The sequence below is a fragment of the Bos javanicus genome, chromosome 9 (genome assembly GCF_032452875.1).
Source record: "Bos javanicus breed banteng chromosome 9, ARS-OSU_banteng_1.0, whole genome shotgun sequence".
In the NCBI taxonomy this organism is placed as follows: Eukaryota; Metazoa; Chordata; class Mammalia; order Artiodactyla; family Bovidae; genus Bos; species Bos javanicus.
In genome coordinates, this window is record NC_083876.1 from 61,247,602 (window position 1) to 61,271,579 (window position 23,978).

Below are 23,978 nucleotides of genomic sequence, written 5' to 3' on the forward strand. Positions count from 1 at the left end.
ACACCACCCTTATGGCAGAAAGTGAAGAAGAACTCAAAAGCCTCTTGATGAAAGTGAAAGAGGAGAGTGAAAAAGTTGGCTTAAGCTCAACATTCAGAAAACGAAGATCATGGCATCTGGTCCCATCACTTCATGGGAAATAGATGGGAAAACAGTGGAAACAGTGTCAGACTTTATTTTTTGGGGCTCCAAAATCTCTGCAAATGGTGACTGCAGCCATGAAATTAAAAGACATTTACTCCTTGGAAGCAAAGTTATGACCAACCTAGATAGCATATTCAAAAGCAGAGACATTATTTTGCCAACAAAGGTCCGTCTAGTCAAGGCTCTGGTTTTTCCAGTGGTCATGTATGGATGTGAGAGTTGTACTGTGAAGAAAGGTGAGCGCCGAAGAATTGATGGTTTTGAGCTGTGGTGTTGAAGACTCTTGAGAGTCCCTTAGACTGCAAGGAGATCCAACCAGTCCATTCTAAAGGAGATCAGTCCTGGGTGTTCTTTGGAAGGAATGATGCTAAAGCTGAAACTCCAATACTTTGGCCACCTGATGCAAAGAGTTAACTCATTGGGAGGACTCACCTGATGCTGGGAGGGATTGGGGGCAGGAGGAGAAGGGGACAACAGAGGATGAGATGGCTGGATGGCATCACTGACTTGATAGATGTGAGTTTGAGTGAACTTCGGGAGTTAGTGATGAGCAGGGAGGCCTGGCGTGCTGCAATTCATGGGGTCGCAAAGAGTCGGACATGACTGAGTGACTAAACTGAACTGAACAGATGAATTGGAAAATAGATAAACTGGTACTTCAAGACTGAGGCTTCTCCATTCAATGAAAAATGAAAGTGTTTTTTGGAATGAGAGGAGAAAGGGATGATTTAAGGAGATTTAGAGACAGGAGGAGGTCTGGAGCAATCTCTTTGGAAATCACCAAGAGAAAAATGTTTGAAGTTGTTGATAGACTTCTATTTTAGGAATGGTATTTTGGGACTTCCTAAAATTGTTATAAAATATACATAACATGAAACATACCTCTGTAACCATTTTTTAATTCTACAAATCAGTAATCTTAAGTACCCAGTACAGTACAACCATCACCATTGTCAGTTTCCAGAACTTTTTGATCATTTTAAACAGAAACTCAGTACCCATTAAACAGTAACTGTCTGTTCCTTTCTCACTTTGGTCTTGGTAACTGCTATTCTGCTTTCTGTCTTTATGAATTTGACTGTGCTGTGCACCTCATATGAGTGGAATATACAATATTTGTCCTTTTACGACTGGCTTCTTTCACTTAGTGTAATGTTTTCAGACTTCTATCTTGTTTTGGGGGAGTAATCAAATTGATTTCACTGTAAAGGCATGAGTGTCTTTCAGTCATTTATAAAACATGGTCCTAGGCAGCTGGGTAACATTGAGTATCATGCTTTATAGTATCACCAACACTATCCAGTGATGTCTTACTTATGAGTATCTCATAATTTCCTGTTGTCAGCCCAGCATATGATATTCCGAAACTTGATCTTAAATATACTTAGACTAGATTATGGTTGTTACATTACTGAAGTTAAACTATCTCACACATTATGTTGACCTTTGTTAGTTGATCAAGGTATATATCAAGAATAAATATTGATTTATAAGCAAATCATTGATGTGCAGTATAGTATTCTGGTCACTTTTAAATTTGAAGTTTTAATTAAATTAAATTAAATTTTAATTTAAATTAAAAATAGTTCATTAGTTATCAATGTGTTTTGAACAGATTTCAAAATAAAGGTTAAAGTGAATTGTTATAGTTTAAATTCTTTTACATGAGCTATTCAACTAGGTAAAAAGTTCCTTCAAGGACTTTATAAACTAAGCCAGCCAAAAGTTACTCTGTTTGAACAAAAAAATACACTGAATTAAGGCAGGAACTGTCTGTTACTCAAAATAGGCACTTTCATAAGTGGAGTCTTGAAAATGATAAAGAATTAATTACTTAATAAAGATAGCTAATACATGCCTTAGCAATGAAAAAATACGAATTCAATATCTACCATCATTTATATTTTAAGGAAAGGGATGCATATGTAATATTTAGAAGAGTATTCAAATTAAGATTAATAGTAAAGAGAAAATCAATATAATGTATATTCTATCAATGGAGACATATAGGCAGTTTGTGGTAGTTTTTACAGTTCATGTGTCAACATTTTGTGGAGAGTTCTATGAAGCTGAAATTCAGATTTGCAGTAATTCTTTTCAATGTAGAATATAACAGTCTTAGTCATTCTGGGGTCTATGATTTTAAAAAACGACATTTCTCTCTTTGATTGATCATAGTTATTATTGAAATAGCTGGTAATATATGACATGGTACTATAATTTAGACAGAAAAAAAATGGACTGTGAATTATATCCACTCAGCTTAAATTTCTCTGTTTCTTGTCTCCATGGCATCTTTTATACTTTTCTGCAGAAATGGCCCCTTAGCATAATGTTCCTACTTTTTCCCAGGGAAAAAGGAAGGCTGACGGTCAAAGTCTTATTCAGAGTATTCAAGGGGAACTTGTACAATAAAAATAGAGGGAGAAAATAAAATAAGATTCAGAATTTCCCAGTACAGGAAACGAAAGTTTTAGTCACTTATTATTAATTTTTTTTTTTAATGTGCTTTACATATACATCTTGGAGTCAGTTTTCAAAAAGGTGAAAATTTATGGATATGGTGATGTTCACATAATTTCAGATGTTTAGATTTGAGGCTAATCCCTATATAAATCACTCTCCTCTCCTTTTTTAGGTAGAAGTAAACAATAGCATAATTCTTATGATCAGCAGATAATAAAGCATGTGGGGAACTATATGTGTTAAATGATTTCCTTGTTAAAATCCACTTTTCAGACTATTCTGCTTCCTGTTTGCACAGGCAGTTCTTCAAAAAAACCAACTTGCCATTTAAGAATGATCTAGGTGGATTGATAAGAATTATTCGTAGACTCAGTTTGCTATGTGGCCTGTCAACATTTATAGTTTCTTTTTTTAAAATATATTTAGTAAAATATGGAAGGTGAAGTTTGTACATTACTTTTTACAACTTTCAGTTCAGTTCAGTTCAGTCCCTCAGTCGTGTCCGACTCTTCATGACCCCATGAATTGCAGCACGCCAGGCCTCCCTGCCCATCACCAACTCCCGGAGTTCACTCAGACTCACGTCCATCAAGTCAGTGATGCCATCCAGCCATCTCATCCTCTGGCGTCCCCTTCTCCTCCTGCCCCCAATCCCTCCCAGCATCAGAGTCTTTTCCAATGAGTCAACTCTTCGCATGAGGTGGCCAAAGTACTGAGTTTCAGCTTCAGCATCATTCCCTCCAAAGAAATCCCAGGGCTGATCTCCTTCAGAATGGAGTGGTTGGATCTCCTTGCAGTCCAAGGGACTCTCAAGAGTCTTCTCCAACACCACAGTTCAAAAGCATCAATTCTTCGGCGCTCAGCCTTCTTCACATGACCACAGGAAAAACCATAGCCTTGACTAGATGGACCTTTGATGGCAAAGTAGTCTCTGCTTTTGAATATGCTATCTAGGTTGGTCATAACTTTCCTTCCAAGGAGTAAGCGTCTTTTAATTTCATGGCTGCAGTCACCATCTGCAGTGATTTTGGAGCCCCAAAAAATAAAGTCTGACACTGTTTCCACTGTTTCCCCATCTATTTCCCATGAAGTGATGGGACCAGATGCCATGATCTTCGTTTTCTGAATGTTGAGCTTAAGCCAACTTTTTCACTCTCCTCTTTCACTTTCATCAAGAGGCTTTTGAGTTCCTCTTCACTTTCTGCCATAAGGGTGGTGTCATCTGCATATCTGAGGTTATTGATATTTCTCCCAGCAATCTTGATTCCAGCTTGTGTTTCTTCCAGTTCAGCGTTTCTCATGATGTACTCTGCATATAAGTTAAATAAGCGGGGTGATAATATACAGCCTTGATGTACTCCTTTTCCTATTTGGAACCAGTCTGTTGTTCCATGTCCAGTTCTAACTGTTACTTCCTGACCTGCATACAGATTTCTCAAGAGGCAGGTCAGGTGGTCTGGTATTCCCATCTCTTTCAGAATTTTCCACAGTTTATTGTGATCCACACAGTCAAAGGCTTTGGCATAGCCAATAAAGCAGAAATAGATGTTTTTCTGGAACTCTCTTGCTTTTTTGATGATCCAGCGGATGTTGGCAATTTGATCTCTGGTTCCTCTGCCTTTTCTAAAACCAGCTTGAACATCAGGAAGTTCATGGTTCACATATTGCTGAAACCTGGCTTGGAGAATTTTGAGCATTGTTTTACTATCATGGGAGATGAGTGCAATTGTGTGGTAGTTTGAGCATTCTTTGGCATTGCCTTTCTTTGGGATTGGAATGAAAACTGACCTTTTCCGGTCTTGTGGCCACTGCTGAGTTTTCCAAATTTGCTGGCATATTGAGTGCAGCACTTTCACAGCATCATCTTTCAGGATTTGAAAGAGCTCAACTGGAATTCCATCACCTCCACTAGCTTTGTTCGTGGTGATGCTTTCTAAGGCCCACTTGACTTCACATTCCAGGATGTCTGGCTCTAGATGAGTGATCACACCATCGTGATTTATTGAAGAGTAATTGATATATGATAAACTGTACATAGTTTAAGTGTGCACTTAGATTTTTAAGTGTGAAATGACCACTCCTGGAACAAGATAATGGACATACCCATCACCCTGCAGAGTTTCCTCCTGCCCTTTGTTAATCCTTGTCTCGCTCTCTCCTCCAGCACCCTTCATGCCCTTTTCTGGCAACCATGCTGTTGGTATTCATTTTCTAGAAACTTAAATAAATGGAAACACACAATATGTGTGTCCCCTCTCCGCCTGCTTCTTTTAACATTAGATTCATCCATATTGCTACATGTATCAATAGTCAATTTCTTTTTATTGCTGAGTAGCCTGTTGTTGTATAGCTGTGTCACAGTTTACTTATGTCTTCGCCTGTGTGCAGATGGACATTTGAGGTATTTTCAGTCTTGGCTATTACAAATAAAGCTGCTATGAGACTTGGGTACAAGTCTTCTCATAGATGTGTGCTTTCATTTGTCTTGAAATGGGGTTGGCAATTTTTTTCTTTGGAGACTCAGACAGTAAGTGTGTTAGGCTTAATGGACACTGTGATCTGAAAGCTCCAGGTGGCAAGCTGGGGTAGTGGTAGGACTCACTTATTTGTTTCCTTTCTATGGGTACCTCTGACCTGTGCTACCTTTTGACCAATTTCTGAAAACCATTGTACGACATTGTGTTTAGTTGGTTAGAGGGAATAGGACCTAATTCAGTTCTTATTACTCTTATTCTTGGCTGGAAGTAGAAATTTTATCTGTACATTTTTAATGTACTTGTGTTTCTTTTTAAAAAAAATTTAATGTTTTTCCATTTAAAACCGTTATACCATCATGCCCAGATATGTGAGTTCTCTGTTTTCATATTATATTTATTCCGTAGAATTTGTAGCTCCAGTACTAAGCAGGGGTCGGGAAGATCCCCTGGAAGAGGGCATGGCAACCCACTTCAGTATTCTTGCCTGGAGTATTCCATGGACAGAGGAGTCTGGTGGGCTGCAGTGCATGTGGTCGCGAAGAGTTGGACACGACTGAAGCAACTTAGCACGAATGCATGCTCTAAGAAATAGAGAGTGACTTGTGGATTCCCTAGAAGTTCTTCTCTTAAAACACTCATCTATTTATACAAGAATATTAAAATATGTTGATATACCAATTAGTACTGTACCCCTCATTTAGGAGTCAGTATTATTCTCTTACTGATTGTGTTTTTTTTTTCCTTTGTGCTTTTTATATAAAGACCTTTTATAGTATTATAGTATACATTTAATACTATATGTGTATATATATACAAAAAAGTATGTAAAACATAAATGTACAGCTTCATGAAATTTCATGTAACCAACACACATTTAACCATTACTCAGAACAAGAAGGAAAATGTTGCTATCACCCTAGATGCCTCCAGTATGCTACTTCTCATTCAAAAGCTTCTCTCTCCCACCAAAGATGACTGTTGTCTGTACATCTGTGCTTTCTTGCTCTTTTTTATACTTTTATTATTTAGGTATCCAACTCCAAACACTGGGGTTTGGTTTGCCTGATTTTGAAACTTACATAAATGCAACCCTATATTTTTTGTTTGCCTTCATGTCTCCTTAATATAATCTTATTATAATCTGTGACAGTACCTCACTTGTGCTTTTCAAGCTCTTAACACTTTTTGAAGAATATTAGTCAGTTATTATATAGAATGCCCCTTAGGTTAATGTTTTTGAGGGAATACTTTTAGAGAAGAACACCATGGAAGTGATAGAATGCCCTCTAGGTATATTGTGTTATGGTGGTTTGGGGGGCGGGCAGGTAAGGCAGTCATGTTGGTAATTTTGATTATTTGGTTAGTTTTCTGAATTTCTGTACCCTGAAGTTACTCTGTGTGTGTGTGTGTGTGTGTGTGTGTGTGTGTGTGTGTGTGTGTGTGTGTATTGTAACTAATAAGTGTTTTCTGGGGAGGAACTTTGAGACTAGGCAAGTGTCATGTTTCTCATCCTACCTTCATCTCCTAGTTTTAGTATCTTTCAGTGGTTTTTGCCTGCAGCAATAGTTATCATAACGTTTTTTCAATTTCATTTTGGCGACTATTTCAAATATGGTGAATTTCAGTTTCCTTCATTCTTTCTCAGTGCATTAATAGGGATTGAAATGTAAAGAACCACTGTCCCTTCTTCGTGATATACTTACTCATATTACTGAAGACAGGAATAATTCTCTCCATGGGTTATAAGCCAGCACTCTGATTTGATTTTGCTGTTTTGGCTTTGGCCGTTGGGAACACCTTCAGTTCGGCTTCCGTGAGTTTTTGATGCACTGTCATCGCGTTTCCGTACCTCCTGACCTCCCGGTACCACAAGATGTTCTAGGCTCTTCTTGTAATTTTCCTTCCTCAGTCCAGAAATCAACCTTTTCTCTAAAGAGGCAGATGTTTTTATTTTAATTGGTTAAGATTGATGGTTGGAAACACAGATTGAGGTCCTCAGCAGGGTCATTGCTGCTGGGTGTCATTACAGACCCTGTCAGTTGTCAGAGTTAGGAATGTATTGTATACTGACATGCACCTCCACACACACTTATATTTGTATCTTTATCTATCTTTGAATTTATTAAAAGCCAAGAGTTCCAGTTGATACCTCTTGATTCTAATCCAATATCATTATGTTCACTCTAGCCTCTCCCCTTTTCTTATTTATAACTTCGCACAGTGAGCAATCTGTATCTCCTTATCCATGGAATACTTGTTTTTTAAATTCTTATATATATATGATATATTTTCATAATTACTAACCCATACCCCTGTGCGAAACAAGTTTATGAACTCAAGGACTTATATACAGTTCTTTTTATTTGTAGACTTATAGAATATGCCAAAATTCTCTCTTCTGAAGTTGCTCCCTTAATGTGGTATATTATTCATCTGTATATGCTTATACATTATGTTAGTATTTACTTTCTGAATATTGGTGGCTCAACTTCATTTCTTCATATATACCTTTGCAAAATGATTCAGCTTTCTTTTGTTTACTTCAGCATCTTATTTATCCTTCCCCAGTCTTATTTATTATTTCTGTTATTTGTGTCAGTGTATATTTCACAAAGATCATATTCAGGTAATTTATTTCTAACAGCACACAGATTCTTTATTTAAACATGGTGGTGGTGGTTTTTGTTTTTTCATGAAGCACTAGAGCATTTTGTTACTCTTATACAAGGATTTAGAAAGCAAACCAGAAAAGTGTAGCCTACAGAAAAATCTGTAAGGATAATAATAAACTCATTCATTTGCTCATTCATGTTTTATCTGTGCCTAATGGCATATGCTGCTTTTACTTACATTATATTACAAGTCTCAAAGAATAATGTAGGCCTTCTTAATAATGTACATTTTCTCAAACTCAGAAGGGCCCTATTGATCCTATTCTAAGTGCCTTGACTTTCTCTTTTTTCCTGGTACTAAATGTATTGCATATAGTCTGCTCTTTGGGGAACTTGCTCTTTGGCTTAGAAGTGGGATTTTATTTAAGTCAGTCAGTATTCAAGGTACTGTAAGTTTTTTCAGAGTATTTTATTGCAGCTGAAAAATGTATCAGTTAGTCGGTAATGTAATTAGGGCTTGTAGACAGAACAGTTAATTTTGAGTTATTTAGCTTATTTTTAGAAAGATCCCCTTTGCCTTTTTTTAAACTTTTAATTTGAAATAATTATAGACTCAATTCCCTTTCAAAGCAGTTTTTTCTAAGCCTGATACATCATCACTGAATGATGATGAATGAGGTTCTTTTAAATGATGTTCTTTCTATTACCTGCCAAGTTTTATTTTTCCTTTATGTGAGAAAATTTTCTGGAAATAATTTTGCAGCTTTCTTTCCAGAATAGATATTTGTTAATATTTGTATTTGGGAAATTGAAGCAAAATGAACATCAGTCTTGCCTATCTTTACTTTTTTTCAAAAGCTGTAATAGATTTTCTTTCTTTTTCCCAATAATGACTTCTTATTACAAAAATTTCTTTGGTAGCCACGTTGTAGAAGCATTTACCTTACCTTACCTTAAGGCGCTCACTCAGTCGTGTCCGACTCTTTGCTACCCCATGGACTGTAGCCCACCAGGCTCCTCTGTCCATAGGATTCTCCAGGCAAGAATACTGGAGTGGGTTGCCATTTCCTTCTCCAGGGGATCTTCCCGACCCAGGGATCAAACCCAGGTCTCCCACATTGCAGGCAGATGCTTTAACTTCTGAGCCACCAGGGAAGCCCCATAGAAGCATTTGGTTATAAGCAAATATTTTGGGAGTTATTAGCATTTGTATAAAGATTATGTTAATATTCACCTAACAGAAGTTGCAAAACAATTACCTCGTACTAAATGAGTCAGGGTTTTTATTTTAACACATACGTTTTAACATATACATTTAAGTGCATCTATCAATGGTGAATTAATGCCTTTACTCTGGGATTTAAATGTGATTGCTATATAACATATGAGTACCCTGTCATAATGAAACAGTGCCTATTATTTGACAATAATTATGCGTACAATCTGGCAAAATAATTTTTTGAAAGGTAAAAGCATTTTAAGAAATGTTCCATCTTATAAGTTGGAATTTTTGTTCTCAGAGTATTAATTATTTTACACATAGCAAACCTTTAAATTATGGTACATATTAAAACCCACTCAAACGAAGGGGTAGTATAATTTATGGTAAGGAATAATATGTACATGGATGAGAAAGAACAAGATTTAAAAAGCAAAATATATATATGCTTTGTAACTAACATATTTAAGATATTTCTTGTTTAGAAGGTAGTTATTAGATAGGCAAGTTGGAGGAAGAGGGGGACACTAAATTGTATATTGGCACGCTTCCTGAAATGCATATGCATAGTAATTAGGGACATTGATTTTTAAATGTCAGCCAGCTTTTATTCTCTCCCTTTTCTAGCATCTATTTGTATGAAGTGACTATTCTTACTTCTAAAAGGAGTTTATCAAGCTTTTTGTGAACATTTGTTATATAGGAAATAAATTACCACTGCTATATATAACTAACATTAATTTTGTGATACTAGAAATTTGTGACTGATTTAAAGTTTTATTGATTTGATTAATTTCTTATTTGTCAAATGATGGTGAAGAAATTCTCCATTTCCCAACTGAGACATTTGGGGACATTTCTCATGCTTTCTACTTGCATCCAGTAAACAAATATGCCTTTAGTCGTTTATAACCTTCAACAACATGTTAAAATGTTTTACTTTAAGATTCACATTCCAAACTTAAGTAGCTTTTTGCTAAACTGGTTTAATTTATTATTGTGTTTATCTGCTATTAGCACTCTTAAAATGGCAGTCCACTCCAGTATTCTTGCCTGGAGAATCCCATGGACAGAAGAGCCTGGCAAGCCCTAGTCCATGGGGTCACAAAGAGTTGGACACAACTAAGTCGCTAACATTTAGTGGCCTTTAATACTTTATAGGCTTTTAAAGAATGTAGGGAACAGAGAATATTCCTGAGAGATAGAATATCTGTTTACCTAATTCATAAAATCGAAGATGCTTTAAAAGTGTGCTCTGTTAGTCTCACTAGACCAAGTCAGTGGAAAGTTAATGTAGAGGTGGAAAATTCTTCCCTTCTCTTCTAGATTCTTTGAACCTGGATCCTGGGTTGGCAAGATTCCCCTGGAGGAGGGCATGGCAACCCACTCCAGTATTCTTGCCTGGAGAATCCCCATGGACAGAGGAGCCTGACAGGCTACAGTCCATGGGGTCGCAAAGAGTTGGACACAACTGAGCAACTCAGCACAGCACTAGGTTCTTTGGTCTAATAATTAAATTGACATAAGACAAATTAGCAGAAAACATATTTAAGTTGGTATGTACAGGATCCCCTGTGATAAGAGACTCAAGAGCAAGTTGGACAGTTGAGGCTTATGTGCTATTACTCCTTGGAAGGAAAGTTATGACTAACCTAGATAGCATATTCAAAAGCAGAGACATTACTTTGCCAACAAAGTCCGTCTAGTCAAGGCTATGGTTTTTCCAGTGGTCATATATGGCTGTGAGAGTTGGACTGTGAAGAAAGCTGAGTGCCGAAGAATTGATGCTTTTGAACTGTGGTGTTGGAGAAGACTCTTGAGAGTCCTTTGGACTGCAAGGAGATCCAACCAGGCCATTCTGAAGGAGATCAGCCCTGGGATTTCTTTGGAGGGAATGATGCTGAAGCTGAAACTCCAGTACTTTGGCCACCTCATGCAAAGAGTTGACTCATTGGAAAAGACTCTGATGCTGGGAGGGATTGGGGGCAGGAGGAGAAGGGGACGCCAGAGGATGAGATGGCTGGATGGCATCACTGACTTGATGGACGTGAGTCTGAGTGAACTCCGGGAGTTGGTGATGGGCAGGGAGGCCTGGTGTGCTGTGATTCATGGGGTCGCAAAGAGTTGGACACGACTAAGCGACTGAACTGAACTGATGCTAAGGAGTGGGAGTAGGGCCTGGGTCTTCAAAGGGGAGGAGAGTGACTTATATGTGGTATTTAGAAGTTTGCCCTGCCGTGCAGGTAGGACTTGCAGATAACATTACCATAATAGCTGTTTTTCTGGACCAGGCCCCCTATCTAAATTCTTTTAGGTAGTTAAAGGAGAGGTAAAAGTTTTTCTTGAGTCTTCTGGATCTTGATTGCCATCAGCTGAAAATAATCCACATATTAAGTGTCATATTTTAGGCCGGCATGTTCTCCCCTTCAGTAATAACACAGCTACTCACACTGTCACCTGGTGATGATGATTATAAGACACCATAGAGTAGTTACTTTAATTGTGTGCTTCTCTTACCCTGCATGACTACATGCTCCACAAGTATAGTTCTTTTTTTTTTTAATGTTTATTTATTTTTTATATTTCTGGCTCTTCTGGGTCTTCATTGCTGCACAGGGTTTTTTTCTCTAGCTGCAGTGAACAGGAGCTACTCTCTAGTTGCAATACCTGGCCTTCTCATTGCAGTGGCTTCTCGATCAGAACACAGGCTCTAGGGCACGTGGATTTCAGCATTTGCAGCTCGCAGGCTCTAGAGCGTAGGCTCAATAGTTGCGGTACACAGGCTTAGTTGCTTTACAGCATGTGTGATCTTCCTGGATCAGGGATCAAACTTACGTGTCCTGCATTGACAGGTGGATTCTTGACCACTGAGCCACTAGGGAAGCCCTGATACAGCATGGTTCTAATGATGGTATTTCCTTATTCATAATGTTTTGTGTAGTCAAGAATGATGTGTGCGTGCACAGTTGCTACAGTCATGTCTGACTCTTTGCGACCCCAGGGACTGTAGCCTGCCAGGCTCCTCTGTCCATGGGAATCTCCAGGCAAGAATACTGGAGTGGGTTGCCATGCCCTCTTCAGGGGATCTTCCCCACTCAGGGATCGAACCCACATCTCCTACATTGCAGGCAAGATTCTTTTCTGCTGAGCCACCAGGGAAGCCCCTAGAAGTCAAGAATGGTAGACCTCTTTAAATAGGAAGGAAGGATGCAGGAAAGTTAGCCAGTTTATCCCCACCCTCCAGATGGTTTTTCGCTTTTATGTGCACTTATTGTTTGTACAAAAAATAAATATTGCTTATGAAATAAAGATACGAAGTCTGACATTCTTAATGGCCCATTTAAAGCTTTCTTTGGGTTTTCATTTCCAGCTAACTTATCCCTTTCTTGAGCCATACTTGTTTCCTTTTTTGCTTCAAATCTTCTGCATTCTCAGAATTTAGTTTATAAAATTTTCCCTTTGCTTTACCCACCCATCAGAGTTAAGCCTTAATTCCACCTATTGAGGCTTCTCCAGCTCCCTCCATCGCAAGTACCTCTCACTCCACTACTTTGCAATGATAAATACCTCTGCAATAGCATTTATCAGAGACTACCTTTTGTTGTAGTTAATTGTTTGTGTGTCTGGTTTTCCTGTTAGATTTTGGGAGCGAACTCTTTAGGTTTGTATTAATATTGTCTCCATAGTTAATGGTATAGAAACACAAAGAGTGTTTCTTGAATTGAACTCATGGATTTTTAAATCTATGCATTGCTTAGTTCTCTTCTGTGGAGTGATTTTGCTAGAATTACTATTTTGTTGGATTGTTTTACATTGAAGTTACCATTTTCATTGTTTACCCACCATTTTCTGAAGTATAAGAATTATTCCTCTGCTGGTTACTGTTCCATCATGCAAAAGACAAGAATAGTTGCATAGATATTAGTTTTTTCATATTAAGTATCTATTATGCAAATTTTGATAATTATACAACCTTATATTTAAGGAAGAATATTTTATAAATGGTGTTTTTCTTTTCATTTGTAGGTTGCTTCCTCAGAACATTGGCCTTCTCTATGTTGGAGGTTATGAAAGACCCTTTGCACAAATCAAGGTATGATTGTTCACTTTCTAACATTTTTTCCTAGGTACAGTTTGTTCGTCCAGAACCCACTAAACTCCTTCAAGTAACTATCACAAAAATTGGGGAATGTGAATTATTAATTTTGTTTGCTTTTACATATCTCTGCTGAAATAGTACTTCGGCTTTTCAGTGAATCAGTTTAATAATCTTGCCCATAATAAATTTGACCAGTACAATTTGGTGATTAGTTAAGAAGAGTAGAATTTAGAGCTTCATTACCCTATTTTCCAGTAGAATTTTTTTGACAGCTTTATTGAGGTATAATAGACATGTAAGAAAATATACATATTTAAACTGTACAGTTTGACATCCAGTTATACTTACCCTTGTGAAACCATCATCACAATCAAGACAAATAACATATCCATCACCCCTAAAAGTGTCTTTGTGCCCCATTGAATTCCCCCACCTCTTCCCCTTCCTTTTTCTCCTCCAGTTCCCAGGTGACCACTGATCTAATCACTATGGATTAATTTGCACTTGCCAGAATTTTATCTAAATGGAATTATACTGTATTTCTTTCTTTTGGCTTCTTTGATTCAGTTATTATTTTGAGATTCACCCATGTTGTTATACTTCAGTAGTTCATTCCTTTTTATTGCTGAGTAATATTTCATTATATGGTTTTAGCACAATTTCTCTATCCTTTTACATATTGAGGGACATTTGGGTTGTTTCTACTTTTTGGCTGCTATAAATAAAGCTGCTGTGAACATTTGTATACAAGTCTGTGTATGGACATATATTTTCATTTCTCTCAGGTAAATACCTAACACCAAAATGATTGAGTTAAATGGTGAAAGTGGCTCAGTCGTGTCTGACTCTTTGCGATCCCTATACAGTCCATGGAATTCTCTAGGCCAGAATACTGGAGTGGGTAGCCTTTCCCTTCTCCAGGGGATCTTCCCAACCCAGGGATCGAACCCAGGTCTACCCACATTGTGGGCAAATTCTTTACCAGCTGAGCCATAAGGGAAGCCTGAGAGTACTGGAGTGGGTAGCCTATCTCTTCTCCAGTAGCTCTTCCCAACCCAGGAATCGAACTGGGGTCTCCTGCACTGCAGGTGGATTCTTTACCAACTGAGCTATGAGGGAAGCCTGAGTTAAATGGTAGCTGTGTGTTTTAACTTTTTAAGAAACTACCAAACTATTTTCCCACCATCAGGATGAGTGCCGTTCCTCCATTTCATCATCAACATTTGGTATTGTCAGTCTTGAGTTTAGGCATTCTTGTAGGTATATAGTATTTCGTTGTAGTTTTAATTTGCTCTTCTGTAATGACTAATAATATTGAGCATCTTCTCATGTACTATTTGCCATTTATACATCTCTAGTGAGGTGTGTGTTCAAAAACTTGCCATTTTTTGTTTTTGTTTGTTTTCTTAAACTGTTGAGTTTTGAGCATTCTTTGTATCTTCTGAATATAAGTCTTTTATCAGATATGGGATTTCTCTTAACAAGACCTTCAAAGAGCAAAAATTCTTAATATTGATGGAATTCACTTTATTACTCTTTTTTCATGGCTCCTGCTTTTAGTATTGATCTAAGAAACGTTTGCCTGGCCCAGAGGCAGAAAGATTTTTCTTCTGTGTATCATTCTGGAATATTTATAGTTCTGGGTTTTACATTTAGGTTTATTATCTAATTGAAATAATTTTTGTATGTGATGCAAGGTTCAAGGTAAAGAGGAATATTGGCCTTCCTATACCCCAACCCTTTTTGGCACAAGAATATCCATTTGTTCTAAAACCATTTGTTAAAAAAGACTATCCTTTCCACCACTGCAGTGTCTTTGCATCTCAGTTGAAAATCAGTTCACCATATGTGTGTGTGTGAATCTCTATTTCAGAACTCTTTATTCTGTTCCATTGACCTATGTGTGTATACTGTGCTGTATCAGTCATGTTCAGCTCTTTGCAACCCCATGGACTGTAGCCCACCAGGCTCCTCTGTCCACGGAATTCTCCAGGCCAGAATACTGGAGTGGGTTGCCATGCCCTCCTCCAGGGGATCTTCCCAACCCAGGGATCAAATCCAGGTCTCCTGCACTGAATGTGGATTCTTTACCATCTGAGCCACCAAGGAAGCCCAAGAACACTTGAATGGGTAGCCTAACCCTCCTCCAGAGGATCTTCCCAACCCAGGAATCAAACCAGCCTTTCCTGCATTGCAGGCAGATTCTTTACCAGCTGAGGTACAAGGGAAGCCCCATGTGTCTATACTATAGGCCTTCACTAATATCACAGTCTTGATTTTTGTGGCTTTAAAATAAGTCATGAAATCAGGTAGTGTAAATCCTCCAAGTTTGTTCTTTTCAAAGTCCTTTCCCCTTGTGTATATGACATATTTTTATGCTTTGAAAAACAAAGGTTTTTTTCAGAGTATACTGAGCCTGAATAGGACATACAAGATATATAATACTGAGGAGGTTAGTCACATTATTTACATTATTAAATACCTTATTTAGCTACCATAGCATCAGCATTTCTTTAAATACCTTCCTTAGTTTAACTTAAGACACTCAAAAGTCCATGTTAAGGTCTTAAGTTGTGAACCCTCTTGAATGTTTCTGATTCCCTAAGTAATGACAGGAATTCAAGTACTTTGTGTTTTTTTTTTTTCCTATTTTTAACATCCCTGGAACACAAGTGGAGTTGCCAAGAGTCTCTTCATAAGCGTCCCTCACTATCCTGTTCACCAAATTCTACAGTAAAACCAGGAATCCTGATAAGTTTCAGCAGAAACATTTCTAAAAGCCCAACTTTTTTTCCTATCCACTGATTTGGAAAATTCTCTTTTCCCCTTATTAGAACTGAAATAATGAAAAAGTGAGAGAGATATCTGATACATTTAAGGAAGGGTAGAATTTGTGTGTGTGTATGTCTGTTACATGTTACATGTTATCTCAAAAACAAGTGTATGTATCAGGGTGATTCCTCCATCACTCACCTCATCCATTAACATATCATTTTCTTTATTTCTATCAAGCCCAGTGACAGAGGTCAATCCTTTGTCAACCCTTTATGCCTGGATAATCAACTCAATAGAAAAAAGTCCATTATTTTAGGGCATGGTTTTCCTTTGATGTTTCCATGGGAAAGATTTCTTTCATATGCTATGAAAGGATTTCTTATCCTCATTAATTATTGAGGTTCTTTTATAATTCCTGTGGTTCTTATGAAAATGCTATATAGATCCTATCTAATTAGAATGCTTACAAGTTAATTGGAAAGCAATAAAAAAAAAAAAAAAAAAAAAAACCCCATAGTTTAAATGCTTGAGATTAGGCTAGAAATTTAAGTTTCTTTCTCTGCCCCTTACCTTGCATCTGACTTCTTTTGGTCATGAAGTACCAGTATTTTTCTCTCTTTAAATGTAATGATACTATATTATATGGTATAGATATCATATATAACCTTTAATAAATGGAAATGGCTTTGCTTTTCTTAAGAGAATATTGGTTGGAATTTTTATAAATCAAGATAGGCGTTTGTTCATTTGAATATTTAAGAAAAGGAATTCTCATTGCATTAACATCACAAGACTAAATGTGAGTGGCTTGGTGTTAGAGGTTACATTTGTTAAAGAGAAATTTCACGGTTGTATGTCTAAAAAGGAGCTCCAATTTATAAAGATCAGAAAGAAAAAGAAAAACACAAAAAGGGTGATAGATACTTGGACAAGCATTAAATGAGTTCAGCAGTTTGCTATAGGGTGACAATAGATGTATGTACTGTTAGTGTATAATATGAATTGTTACCACCATCTTTCTCTCCCTCCCTCCTTCACACCCTGGATACAGATGTGTGCAAACATGGAACTTCATTATAGTTTCAGACCAGCACATCTATATGCTAGCTTCAGGTTTCATTATTTTTAGAGGAAGTTATTCCAACTTTGCCTTTTGCATCTCCTAACACCTTCTATAAGTCATTGGAAGGTTCTTTTTTCAAAGAAGCTCAGTCCTTAAGTTTTCATGGGAAATTTGTCATCCGAAGAACTTGATTTTAAACACACATGATTATGCTCTTATTTTCCTAAAGTATGATAAACTAAATAAAACACTAATCATCTTATAATGAGTTATAATACAGTGTAAGAAAAGAATTGTCTCACATATCCACAGCTACTGTTGAGTGCTGTAAATGAAGCACATTTCACCTTCATCCAATACTAACTTCTGTCACCATCATTGAGATTAAGACAGGTTTCTAAATGTACTGGGTTGTGTGTGACTTAGGGTTTTCTTAAGAAAGAAATAGATTTCATTATATCTTTATATTCAGTCTTTGAAATTCAAAAGAAACATTTTGATTAAAGTGAAATTTTACTTAATTCCTCTTCCTATGCTTTCAGGTTGTCAGAAACTTTTTGGGGTGGTTATTTCTATATGTCTTTGCGTAATACCTTTGTCTTAGTTCAGTGTGTATATAGTCCTGTTATCCATAGTTTATTTTTATAGACATGGTCAAGTTTAAATTATAGTTTACATTGTACACCTATTATTCAGTGTTGTTTTCTAAAGCATTTTATAGCCTGATAAAAATCTCAGTGCTATTCTCATAGGGTTCTAGTCCTGGAGGCTCCACTTAGCAGCCAGAACACATAAAATAAAGAAAGATTGAAGCCTGTCAGCATCACTTTTAATCAACTTAGTGGTTGTTATGGAGAGTCTCAAGGCCACAGGGCTGTTCCTCCCTGCCAGGCTTGATATTAGTTGCCTCTTGCAGTCCTGTCAACTCAAGAAGTGTGTGAAGCTGTGAGGCTGAGTAACATACAGTTTCCACTTTGACACGGCAGAACAGCTGAAACATGTCTTCTGTATTTTAACTATGAATTCCATGCAGCAGCCATATGTGAAAAGTAAGGAATATAAACATTATTCTGAAGCAGTTATTTTATAATCAGTACAGCTGAGTTATTCTCTGCCTCATGCCCAGTTCCATCCCTGCTGAGGAACTGGGTGCCATTAGTCACAGTTTCATACTCTAAGCTTTCTGAGCTTCAATTTTTAGAAGTCTCTTTACAGCCCAGGAAATGTATGATTGGTGTTTGTATCCATATGCATATGCAGTAGGTACAAAAAAGACTCCAAAAGAGATGGGGTCTCTCTTAGAGAATACTGAAAAAGCTAAGAAGATTGATTCTGTTTGTTCACTGACTGATGGTGTTTTAAAAAATGTGTGGCTCATTAGATCAGTCAGTTCAGTTCAGTCACTTAGTCATATCTCTTTGTGACCCCATGGATGGCAGCATGCCAGGCTTCCCTGTCCATCACCAACTCCTAGAACTTGTTCAGACTCAGGTCCATCGAGTCAGTGATGCCATCCAACTATTTCATCCTCTGTCATCCCCTTCTCGTCTTCTGTTGTCCGCTTCTCCTCCTGCCTTCAATCGTTCCCAGCATCAGAGTCTTTTCCAATGAGTCAACTCTTCGCATGAGGTGGCCAAAGTACTGGAGTTTCAGCTTTAGCATCATTCCTTCCAAAGAACACCCAGGACTGATTTTCTTTAGGATTGACTGGTTTGATGTGCAGTCCAAGGGACTCTCAAGAGTCTTCTCTAACACCACAATTCAAAAGCATCAATTCTTCAGTGTTCAGCTTTCTTTATGGTCCAATTCTCACATCCATAACATGACTGCTGGAAAACCATAGCTTTAACTATGCGGATCTTTGTCGGTAAAGTCAAGCCTCTGCTTTTTAATATGCTGTCTAGGTTTGTCATAGCTTTTCTTCCAAGAAGCAAGTATCTTTAAATTTCATGGCTGCAGTCACCATCTGCAGTGATTTTGGAGCCCAAGACAATAAGATCTGTTACTGTTTCCATTGTTTCCCCATCTGTTTGCCATGAAGTGATAGGACCGGATGCCATTATCTTCGTTTTTTGAATGTTGAATTTTAAGCCAGCTTTTTCACTCTCCTCTTTCACTTTCATCAAGAGGTTCTTTAGTTCTCTTCACTTTCTGCTATAAGGGTGGTGTCATCTGCATATCTGAGGTTATTTCTCCCGGCAATCTTGATTCTAGCTTGTAATTCATCTAGTCCCGCATTTCGCATGATGTGCTCTGCATATAATTTAAATAAGCAAGGTGACAGTATACAGCCTTGACGTACTCCTTGCTCAATTTGGAACCAGTCTGTTGTCCCGTTCTAACCGTTGCTTCTTGACTTGCATACAGATTTCTCAGGAGGCAGGTCAGGTGGTCTGGTATTCCCACAGTTTTGTGATCCACAAAATTTTCCACAGTTTTGTGATCCACAAAATTTTCCACAGTTTTGTGATCCACACAGTCGAAGGCTTTAGCATAGTTAGTGAAGCAGAAGCAGATGTTTTTCTGGAATTCTCTTTCATTTTCTGTGATCCAACGGATGTTGGCAGTTTGATCTCTGGTTCCTCTGCCTTTTCTAAATCCAGCTTGAGCATCTGGAAGTTCACAGTTCACATACTGTTGATGCCTAGCTTGGAGAATTTTAAGCATTACTTTGCTAGTGTGTGAGATGAGTGCAATTGTGCAGTAGTTTGAACATTCTTTAGCATTGCCTTTCTTTGGGATTAGAATGAAAACTGACGTTTTCCAGTCCTGTGACCACTGCTGAGTTTTCCAAATTTGCTGGCATACTGAATGGAACACTTTCATAACATCATCTTTTAGGATTTGAAATAGCTCAACTGGAACTCCATCATCTCCACTAGCTTTGTTAGATCAATGTATTTTACTGAAGGGAATTATTTAATATTGACACTTCTCAATCTCTAAGGTAGCTAAAGTATTACATCAGATAAAGATGCAGGCTGTAGAACTGAGTATTCTGGTTTAGTGGCTTCCATACTTGTCACTGTGAACCTGTAGGACTGTAATTTTCATTGAGTTCCAGTACACATACACGTACATGCATTTATATACACACAATGTAAACCAAAGTTCCAAAAGAAGTGTGATGTAACCACTGTATTCTCCACTGTGTTCTGTTTATTTTTCTGTTGACTTAGTTTTTAAATGTGGGTCTCAGCACACTCGGTTAACTTCTCTCCTTGGAAAATGGGTCACGACTCACCAGCACTGCTGCGAGGTAGGACTTGTCCAGCTAATGCTGCCATCTGCCATGTTGATGCAGTACAGGAGAGTGGAGGAAGCTTACCTGCCCCTGAGTTGATGCTAGCCCTTGGCCTGGCTTTGGAGGGGACATCATGGTTGCTGGGGAGAGGGAGGAAGAGAGCATAGGAAAAGATTATTTAGAGTGGAGGTAAGGTGTTTTATGGAGCCAAGCAAAGCTTCTTTCTGTTTCAAGAGAACCCTAATTCTCAAGAACCAAAAAGAACCTTCCACACCTACTCTTTCAAATGATTTCATGTATTTTGAAGATAAAGAAATTAAGTTAAGATCCTCCCAGATTAACAAACAGAAAGAAACAGATGAGTGAGAAATTGAGAGAAAGCAGTGGAAGCGTATCTAGATTTGTGGATTTGTGTGCCATATTCATTGAATAAGTTTTCTGTAGTACAGTGAGCAGAAAGGTAAATTTTCAGTGTCTCATATTGCAGTAATCAGAGCAGGCATGAATATTTCTTTGTTGAAAGCAGATTCAAAAAGTGAAAGAAGCTTTAAAAAAAAACAAAACACCCCACAAACTGTTGTAAAAGCCAAAAGTCTGTCTGCTTCTGTGCAATAGCTATTAAGTCGCTGACAGCATTTTATCTTGTATACTTGCTACCAGAGTGCTTCAGGACCCTTGCAGGGCTCTCTGTGAGCCCATATTATAACTTTCTGGACGTTTAAAATCATGCATTGTTACCAACAAGTCACATAGAAATTGCACTTAGGGTTCCAAAATGTATTCAATAGCAGTAGTTTTCCTGCCATTTTTACCAAGGCCCTTTGGGCTATGTTATTGCCAGAATTGAGTAACACTTCAGGCCTGTAGTCATACATGTCTTAGTTTCAGTATTCTTACCTTCATGTCCTTAAAAAACTTACCTATAAGAATTTGAATTCCATAGGGCTAGACTGTGTCTTGTGTACGTCTGTATCCTCAACAGTTAACCTAGTGCCTACGATGTAAAAGCACTAAATAAATATTTGTTAACAGTATTATTGAAGAATGCCTAGAAAACCAAGTATTTTTTTTATTATTACTAAGGTAGAGTTGATATGTAACATAATATTAGTTTCAGATATGCAACGTAATGATCTGATATTGTATACATGGCAAACAGTCATTACAGTCAGTCTACTTAATATACATCACCTTGTGTGTGTATATTTAGTCACTCAGTCGTGTCTGACTCTTTTGTGACCCCATGGACTAGCCTGCCAGCCTCCTCTGTCTGTGGGATTTCTCAGGCAAGAATACTGGAGTGGGTTGCCGTTTCCTTCTCCAGGGGATCTTCATAATCCAGGGATCAAACTCGTATCTCCTGCGTCTCATGCATTGGCAGGTGGATTCTTCACCACTGAGCCACCTGGGAAGCCCTTACTCTTTAGCAACTTTCAAGTAATATACAATATGGTGTAACTTTCCAGTATACAATATGGTATTATTAACTGTGGGCTTCCAGGTGGTGCTAGTGGTAAAGAATCTGCCTGCCAGTGCAGGAGACTTAAGAGAGGTAGGTTCAGTCCCTGGGTTGGGAAGATCCCCTGGAGACGGACGTGGCAAGCCACTCCGGTATTTTTGCCTAGAGAATCCCATGGACAGAGAAGCTTGGCAGGCTACAGTCCATAAGGTCACAGAGTTGGACACAACTGATGCTACTTAGAATGCATGCATACACATTAACTATAGTCACCATGCTGTGATGGACAGGGAAGCCTGGCATGCTATAGTCCATGGGGTCTCAAAGAGTTGGACACAACTGAGCAGCTGAACTGACCGACCATACTGTTAGATTACATCCCCAGAACTTATCTCCCTTATAATTGGAGGTTTGTACCTTTTAAGGCCTTTCATCTATTTTCCCCACCCTCATCCACTGCCTGTGGCAATGACTAATCTCTTCTCTGTATCTATAAACTTGTGTTTTTTTTGGTTGTTGTGTAATTTTTTTGTTTTTTAATTACCAAGTATTTACCATGAAGTTCATCAGAATATTTAAAACTCTGGTTCTAATTGCATATATATTTACTGCCTTAAAACTTTATTTTCTGATCTCTGTTGTATCTTGAGTTGGGATGTCTTTGAGGCAATATAAATTAATTTTCTAATTTAAGATTGTGGTTGTAAATTATTATTAATATAGTAGCTCTATTTGAAATGTAGATTTCATGAATACATTATTCTGAGAACATTTTAAAAATAGTCTTCAAATTATTTTCCAGTTAAGAAAGTTAGCATTTTTCTTAGCTGTAAATTCCAGTTACTTTCAATCTCTCTTGAGTTAGACACTTTATAGAAAAATATTAGAAATCATTTTAGCATATTCTAGTTTTTCTTTTTGAAAACCAGATTTATTATATCAATGTGACTCTTACTGTAAATGTGGTTTAGAGAGAAAAAGACTAAGTTTTTTTTTGTTTTTTTTTTTTGAATTTTGAAATGTTCTCAGAAGAAAATGGTATCATGTATTTAGGTATTCATAATGCAGCAGACATCCTATTTTGGTGAAAGGAAATAACAGTGTTTCTTAACCTGTTGGGTTTTTTCCCTACGAATATTTTACTTCTAAAAAGAATTTCAAAGGCGCTGCTGCTGCTGCTGCTGCTTAAGTCACTTCAGTCGTGTCCAACTCTGTGCGACCCCATAGACTGCAGCCACCAGGCTCCCCTGTCCCTGAGATTCTCCAGGCAAGAATACTGGAGTGGGTTGCCATTTCCTTCTCCAATGCATGAAAGTGAAAAGTGAAAGTGAAGTTGCTCAGTCGTGTCCGACTCTTAGTGACCCCATGGACTGCAGCCTACCAGGCTCCTCCGTCCATGGGATTGTCCAGGCAAGAGTACTGGAGTGGGATAACCATGTAAATAAAAGATCATATCTAAAGTGACTATTGTTGAGGTCATATTTCTGACAAATGCCATGGTTTCTGATCTAGATTATATGCTAGACTTCTGGAAGTTATATATTTCATTTTCTTCCCACAAAAAGAGAAAAAGAATTTCTCCAGTAAGTAGCCAATTGGGAAGGCATATTTACTTGTCCTCTTGCCTAATAAAGTTTTAGTAACCTTCTCTCCCCCTCTGCCAAGGCAGAGGTAGCAATAAAGACCATTTCAAGAGTTACGTGGCCATGATTCAGGCAGTTAGGAACACTCCAGGTTGGTGTTCTCTTCCTTGACTCTTCAAGTAACAAACTATGAAGCTTTGAGCCTAGATAATACAAATCCATTAATGTTGCCAATGATTTATAATCAGCACTATTAAAGTTACTACCTTGAGCACCTTCAGGAATTTGAAATTACTGTAGTAAATGCTATTTTGTCAGAAGTAGATATTATAAGGTGTGAGTAGGAGGGTTTTCTTTGTCTTAAACAGGTATTTAAAAATACAGTCAAATAAATCCGAGTATCTCTTTAGTTTTTTCTAAATAGTGAGCTACATATTTGTTTTCTTCACATCTCCAGATTTCATTTGCTTGTTAGAATTATTTGCCAGTAAGTAAAAATGACAAGCTTGTAGTTCAGAAAACTCACAAACTATACTAAATGAAATGTAAGGTTTGGAGAAGCTACTATAAATTTAACATTGCAAATACAAGATACCATTTGGATTCTTTCAACAGTGTCACCAGATCATAACATTAATGCTACAAGGAAATAGCTTCACGAGTCTCATCTGCTGAAGTAATATGTTCTTTCTAGTACTAAAGTACTTTTAATCGTTTTATACTAAGCTTCCAGTCTGATAGTAGTCACAATATCAGAACAATACTGTGATTCTGTTCTGTTGTGTGTTCACGATATAGAACACACATCATATATCTTTAAAAAAAATTAATCAATCT

At 37.6% G+C, this 23,978-nt stretch overlaps 1 protein-coding gene across 2 annotated transcripts in view; it reads left to right on the forward strand.

Annotated features, from left to right (window-relative positions):
• RNGTT (RNA guanylyltransferase and 5'-phosphatase) overlaps positions 1-23,978 on the forward strand; it is a 249,562-nt gene that overhangs the window by 183,339 nt on the left and 42,245 nt on the right. For both annotated transcript variants that reach the window (XM_061427844.1, XM_061427845.1), the window contains one exon: positions 12,945-13,011. In XM_061427844.1, coding sequence (XP_061283828.1) covers positions 12,945-13,011 — 67 coding nt within the window. The remainder of the gene's footprint in view (positions 1-12,944; positions 13,012-23,978) is intronic.